This window comes from Gastrolobium bilobum, unplaced genomic scaffold (genome assembly GCF_033153095.1).
Source record: "Gastrolobium bilobum isolate Gb01-03AN ecotype WA unplaced genomic scaffold, APGP_CSIRO_Gbil_v1 utg3456, whole genome shotgun sequence".
NCBI lineage: Eukaryota > Viridiplantae > Streptophyta > Magnoliopsida > Fabales > Fabaceae > Gastrolobium > Gastrolobium bilobum.
In genome coordinates this window covers 81,985-88,939 of record NW_026895426.1, presented here as the reverse complement: position 1 = coordinate 88,939, position 6,955 = coordinate 81,985, and the positions used below count along the sequence as shown (strand labels likewise).

Sequence of the window (6,955 nt, the reverse complement as noted above, 5' to 3'; positions counted from 1 at the left end):
CAGATGGTCAGGAATCGAACCCCCGTCAACATGCTTAAAAAACCCAGCTATCTACCAACTGTGTTGAGCTTTGTTGGTATGGATCTCACCTCTTTATTTATGAGAGTAAAATGACACAAATTATATAATTTAAAAACACAAATATTTTTTCCAATGATTAATAGTAGAGACAATTTATAAGGCCTGACCTACCCTAATAATGGGTCGAAACTTATTCCGCAGTACATCCCATTACCAAAGAATGAAGAATATTCAACTCAACGAAACACAATCAAATAGTCATCTTTAAGGAATCCATCCACATTACATTAGTCAAAAACTATAATTCCAACCATGACAAAACCGGCTTGTAGACTTTAGTCGCTTAATTAACCATTCAAAGATAATTAATTTAACGCGTTGTATAATTGTTGAAACCTACTTGAAGGAAAAATAAAAGAGGGTAGGGGTAAGGGTGAATTATAGAAGTCACCATTTGGAAATGATGTCAATGCGTTTGGCACACAAGCATAGGAAGAGATGCCTTGAGTGAAGAACAAAAGAAAAGTTAGCCACATAACATCACCAATTAAAAAGCATATAGAAAAAGAATACATAAAACGTATTTCTATTCCATTTCACACAGATTTTGTTCTTTTGTTCCCCCCTCCTACCATCCCCTCCTATTTGATAGAGAACCTTCAAAGCTGGTTACTGTGTTGAAATCAAGGCAAGTGAAAAAGAAAGGAAAAGGTGACCAGGGGGCTACAGAGTCAGCTGTTATATATATATATATATACCATAGTATTACAACGTGTGATCCAGCTCTGTAGACAATCTCATTTCACTAGATTTGTGTCTCTCAATAAAAAAAAAGACAATGTGTATATTTTCACTATTTCTTTTCCTACCGGAAAGAAACACTAACTTAATGATCATGCTAACTAATGAAGCCAGTGGCATGGAAAATAACCTCTAGAACACCGCGGTTGCGTGTTGGTTCTTCTCATACGCACTGTCTAGGCCGGAATTTTTCATCTGACAACAATGAGCTGATTAATGTTTCGAGCCTTTTGGAACCTTGGCCAGGCCTCAGGACTGTGGAGTTACCAACAACAGAACAGGGATCAGTGCCATTCTCCCTGCTTCCTATGCACCAACCTCCGGGCACAGTCATTCCGGGACCTCTGGATAATAGTTCGGCATCAATTTTGTCCAATACTGGATCGTCTCTGTGGAACTTCCGAGCAAAGGGAGCATTGCTGCCGACCATACTTTTCATGTCAGCAAGTGTAAGGTAGTGAGGATGTTGCTTGGGAGGATTGTCCCAAGAAATGAAATGCAGATCACTATTAACAGTTGTGTTCCTGAACTCTTGAGCATTACAGATAACTGTATGGAAGTATCCTTCAGGGGAAGATATGAAATTTGAATAGTACATGAGAACAGTCCGAGGTAGGTTGTCCCATCCCCATATGCAGTAATCAACGAAAGATCTTGAGAGTGCCATCCAAGCAGAACCTAACAAGAGAGATGTTTTAGGAAATCATTTATGATAAGGTTCTCGCTTATCAGGTGCATATAACCCAAACTCCAATATATTTTCAATTCTAGGAATTGTATATTTACAAATTACAGGTTTATTTTCAAAATTTATAAATTAATTAATCTTAAATATTATACATTTTCAAAATAAGACTTATTAAGAAAACAAAAGTATAAAGTCAAGCAGCATACAATCCACACGTCAAGTTCATGGAGGGAAGATGAGTCATGATGCATAAAAATGTTAGGACAATGAGATAGAAGGAAGAATGACACAAACAAACTGACTGGAAAAGAATACAGACAGAGAGCCTATTCGGGAGAGCCTCACTCTCTGCAGCAAGAATGCTCCCCAAAAACAAACTCAGATAACTCTCTGCACTACCTCATACATTAGCTTCCCTTTTATTCATAATCTCTATCTAATTTCCCCACTAACATTCTGCAATAATTACCCCACTAATCATTTCCCATTACATAATTTTTCCCACTAACATTATAGGCCCACCACTAACATTCTGTTCTGTATTTTTTATTCCATGCTTCTTAGTGTAGACCCGTCTAATTAGTGGCTTATCACATAACAAGATTATTATAAAAAAAATCAGTTGAAATACAATCAACAAAAGAATCCAAAGCACCAAAATTGGATCGGTGGAATATGGCTGTTGCAAGGTGATTTAATCCAATCTAGGACAATGAGAGGGTTGTTGAACTAATACTAACATTCACTACAGCGGAACAGAAAGATGTAAATTGCAGTTCAATAATCGATGCTAAACAAAAGATCATTAATCCTGAAGGATAAACTCTACCATTTAGTTCCCCCATTTTCGGAGAAATGTTATGAGCTCTACCAAAATAATTGATATGACCAGCATAGATGGTCATGGTATAATAGCATATGAGCAAGAAGCCAAAATCCTATATGATATATTCCTGCACTCTACCCATCTCACTGGCAGAAAAACATTGTCTTGCCATTGACTGAAAATCTAATATATCCTTTCAAAAAGTTGTTTTCCTCCATTAGTGGAAAAAACTCTTGAAGTGAGTAAAAGTGTATTGATCATTAAACTTTAGTGGGTAAAGATTATGATGCATTTTAAATTAAATCAAGGGTGTATATACTCTTTCTTATTTTAGAGATGAGCCTTATCCTAGTCAAAAATTTAGATGCCAGCAACATTCACACCTTCTAGGTGTCCTATATTCGGTCACCCCATGAAAAATCAGATGCTGCATAAATATTTTCACAGGCCCAAGAACAGATTGTAAACAAAGCAAGGCAGTTGTTTGCTTTTATTTTCAGAAAATCAGTATTATTAGGGGATTCACTTTTACAATAACCTTTCAAAAGTTTCATCCCTAGAGGCCAGATAAAGTATGTTTCCAGTTAAATCCTGCAATCCTCATATCTCGCCAGAAAATTAAGGATAACAGTTACCACAATTGAAATCAACTATTACTGAAATCACCAAACACCCAGAATCACTCAAGTTGTGTACATTTAACTAATAAAAATGGCATTTACGTTTTCACCAAAAAAAAATGGCATTTACGAACATCCATGCTGTATTATTGCCACACCAAAACTAAAACAAACATCACAATAATTTGATCTAGTCCAAATGATGAAACATGGAAAAGTCACCCAAGGCCACCAAGATACCTTAACAAACATATGAATGTATCTTATATTAAAATTAACACCAAAGGTCACCTAAGGAAGCGTATGAAAGCTTCCTTCTAAAGCAGAAAGCCCCAGCAAGCAAGGACTTATTCCTCATCAAAATTAACACCAAAAGGCTGGCAATATTTAAAAAAAAAAAAAACTCTATGCATACATAGAATAACTATCCACATAAAATCATAAGGAAAAACGGGAAATTAAAAAAAGAAAGAAAACAAAAAGCAATATAAAACAGAAAAGAAAAGAATCTTCACCTGTGAAAAGCTTGAAAGCTGTTGGTCTACTTCTCCTCTGTGTAACCCAGAACACATCTTGCTTCTTATTCATATACAACCCTGGATCAATGATTATTGGCCTTGCACGCTGATGACTAATAAACACATCAAAAACACCAATCACAAAAATAATCTCACTCCCAAAAAAAATAAAAAAAATAAAAAAAATTGTACAATATATACTTAAAAATTAGAAGAAGAAAAGACAAAACTCACTCTTTCCATCCAATGTCACTAGTATGATCAATGAAGTTAAGATCGCGAGGCAAGTAAGAAAACGTGTGCAGCAGATCTAGTTATGCAAAACCCACAAAACCAAACATCATTAAAAATAAAAACAAAAAACATAACAAACATGGAAAATGAAAAAAAAAAAAAAAAAAAACACCAACCATCTTGATTAACAAGTGGATAATCGGAGGCACTGAGATTAATGAACCAATCCCAATCCCCACATTCCCTAAGGAGGATCGCCGCCGCGTGGAGGGTGTTAGCCACCATGGTGGGTCCCCTATAGGTAACCAGATTCGCCTTAGCGATCATCCTCACGTTCCCAAACTGCTGGAACAGCGCGTGGTTCTTCACGAACCCTTGCAGATCCACGCGCTCCTCTTGCGAGGACTCAAGGTCCAAATGCACCACGTAGCGGTTGTGGGGATGGTATAGCGCCAAAAGCACGCGCTTTATGGCACCGCCGTCGCCGACGGAACCGGAGATGAGATAGGCGAGTCTCGGCGGCGGAGGAACGGCGGAGATGGGTAATGGGTGGAGCTTGGATTCGACGAAGACGGAGTAGGAAGCGGTGACGGAACGGTAGAATGGGAAAATAGGTGTTCCTTCAGGTGAGGTTAGAGTTGCCACGAATAAGAGGAAGAGAGAGAGCATAGAACCAATCGCTAGTGGGAAAACCCATTTTCGCTCTGATGATTGTGGATGATGATGATGCCTCAGGTGCATGTAGTAGTTCTTCAATTTCTTCATAGTGTTATGGGTTTTGTTTTTTTATGTTTTTTTTTTTTTTTCTTCTTCTGGTGAATCTGAGAGAAAGAAACCCTTTTTAAGATACCCAATAGTGTTTGAATAGAACAAAAGCGAAAAAAATCTGATTTTTAGGTGTGGGGTGCTGAGAAATTGTTCAGGTGGTTGAGTTGAGGGTGTTTGTTTGTGTGTGAAAGAAGAATGTTGTTCTTATTATTGTAGTTTGTGTGGATTGTGAGGTGGCTGAATACAACTAACTACATCTGAAAGAGTACAATTACTGGAACTTACCTTTTTCCTTTTTATTTTATTTTTCTTAATATATTTTTTTTAATCTCGCCGTGAATGAAGGGATAATTTGGTATGGTGGCTTTGAATTCAGTCTCGAGATTGATTTTGCTGACTCCTTTGGGTTGATCTAAAAGAGGAAAAAGAGGAATGAGGATAACAAGATTGGGATTTTTTTTTTTTTTTTTTTTTTTTTTTGTAAGTTGAAAGTTTTGATCTTTTAAACAAGATTAGGATTTAAGATTTGATGCAATGAACAATCTAAGATTCTAAGTCTTGAATTGGGTAATTGTGAGTGTATTTTTTCCTAACACTGTGTCCTTCTTTTCCTAACATTGTTTTTGTAACAAATTACGGGTTAGGCAATTTGGCATTAATATTTGCTAGTGGGTTACTTGCCAAGGGGGAAAAAAAAAACTGTGCTTTAAATTTCTTTCCCAAAATAACACATGCTTTGACAAAAACACTTGGGTGTTTAACTGTTTAGCAAAAATTAATTTACAATAACGGTTTTAGTAGTGATTAGCAAAACACTGTACGTGGGGTTGTGCGTTTGTTGAGAAAAAGTTAAAGTTTATTTTATTAAGGAATAAATATGGCTGCAAACGCATATTGAAATTAAAGAAAAAATGTTTCTGCTCTTGCAAATAGAGTTATTTTTTACAATTTAAAACGACATCGTTATGAAAATTTGAGAAAAAAAAAGAGTGCATAATATTTTAGTAAAATTATATGATAAAAAAAATAAAATTAATAAAATACCCTAAAATTAATTAATTTTATATTTATTATCAAAATTTAAAGCAATTTTTGAAGGCGTTTGATAAAAGAAATTTTTTTTTATGTCCGAAGATTATGATTTATAAGAATAGTACGAGAAAGTCATTTTTCCGAGAATATTACCAAAAGCTGTTTGTTAAGTTAAAGTATTATTAAAATTTTGTTCCAAAAAAAGTGTAAATTTATCCTAATATATGAGATTCTAAGAATATCACCTAGTGGAATTTTGGAATAAAATGTACACATAACAAAATCACGAAAAAATTAGATTCTTGAAGAAATTTCAAAATTTTTATATGAAATGTGGATAAATAAGATTATTATTATAATTTTTTCAAAAATCTCAAAAAATTTCTCCTTACCAAACACTCTGAACATCTTGTGGCACAAGAACATAGAAAAACAAAACAAGAAGAAAATAAACTCAATCAAATCTGTCTACTTTCTCTAACGCAAGAGAGAACAGCGTGAAATTTAAGGCTAAACACGAGAGATTTATTTATATTAAGTGTCCTGATTTGTCATCAAAATTTATTTTCTATCAAAGAACGAGAGATAACATCTGCAATTTAGTCAAAAAATTTATTATTCTAAAGTTAGTTTTAAATTTTAAATTACAACATTTAACCTATATATTATGGGAAAATCAATTGTCACGTTGCTGAAAACATATTTTTTTTTTCTCTTCTTTCAAAAATAACGCTTTCTATTTTTTTATTTTTCTCTCACGTAAGATCCACACCTCACATAAGAAAAATAGTTAGTCCTGTCTCATGACCGATTCATTCGCCCATATATTATACAAAAAGATGTGATCATGAATTTTTTAAAAATATATTAATCTTGTATGATTTAAAAATTTTACATGTGCAGCTTTTCAGTAATTAAAATAAAACTACATATCTCAAAATATAATATTATCATTACAAGAAAATAATTTTCTATTTTTAATCTTGCAAATAATTTCAAATTTAAAAATATAAAATTATAGCAAACGATGATAATTTCATAATTGAATTTATTTTTCTTTCCCTGTTTAAAAAATATCTCATATATGAAACTATCATTTTGATTTTTGACAATCTGACTATGTCGGTCTACGGATTGGCTAATTTTTATTCCGCTAAACGGGTTTATCGTTTCTGAACTGATAATATTATTTCCGGCTACTAAATCATAACCATATAAAAATGGATCAACGATGAAAAAGAAGAGAGAGAAAAAGAAAATTATAACCACTCAAAGTTAAATCAATTAATATAAAAAAATAAATAAATAAAATAACGTAGTTTTGAGATGACCGAAGATAATTATTTCAAGGAGCTTAATAAATATTTTTCGGATATATAATGTCTCTCAGAAAACATGTGCGTTGTTTATTCTTACAATGAACTATTCGAAAAATATATTTCATTTT

At 33.6% G+C, this 6,955-nt stretch overlaps 1 protein-coding gene across 1 annotated transcript; it reads right to left on the bottom strand.

Moving 5' to 3' along the window:
- Window positions 1-713: 713 nt before the first annotated feature.
- Window positions 714-4,682, bottom strand: LOC133310719 (beta-glucuronosyltransferase GlcAT14A-like). Its single transcript, XM_061511694.1, has 4 exons — window positions 3,885-4,682; window positions 3,709-3,784; window positions 3,472-3,587; window positions 714-1,500 (listed from the first exon to the last, which is right to left on the bottom strand). Exons 1-4 carry the CDS (start codon window positions 4,471-4,473, stop codon window positions 986-988), a joined length of 1,296 nt encoding a protein of 431 aa, XP_061367678.1. The 5' UTR covers window positions 4,474-4,682; the 3' UTR covers window positions 714-985.
- Window positions 4,683-6,955: the final 2,273 nt, after the last annotated feature.

What these genes read in the sequence shown, in the direction of transcription:
- LOC133310719 (XM_061511694.1), bottom strand. Translation starts at nt 4,473, where the DNA reads ATGAAGAAATTGAAGAACTACTACATGCACCTGAGGCATCATCATCAT. An exon ending in TCCACTTGTTAATCAAGATG is followed by an intron (nt 3,785 to 3,884) that starts GTTGGTGTTTTT and finishes TTGCATAACTAG; the next exon opens with ATCTGCTGCACACGTTTTCT. An exon ending in AGTGACATTGGATGGAAAGA is followed by an intron (nt 3,588 to 3,708) that starts GTGAGTTTTGTC and finishes TGTGTTTATTAG; the next exon opens with TCATCAGCGTGCAAGGCCAA.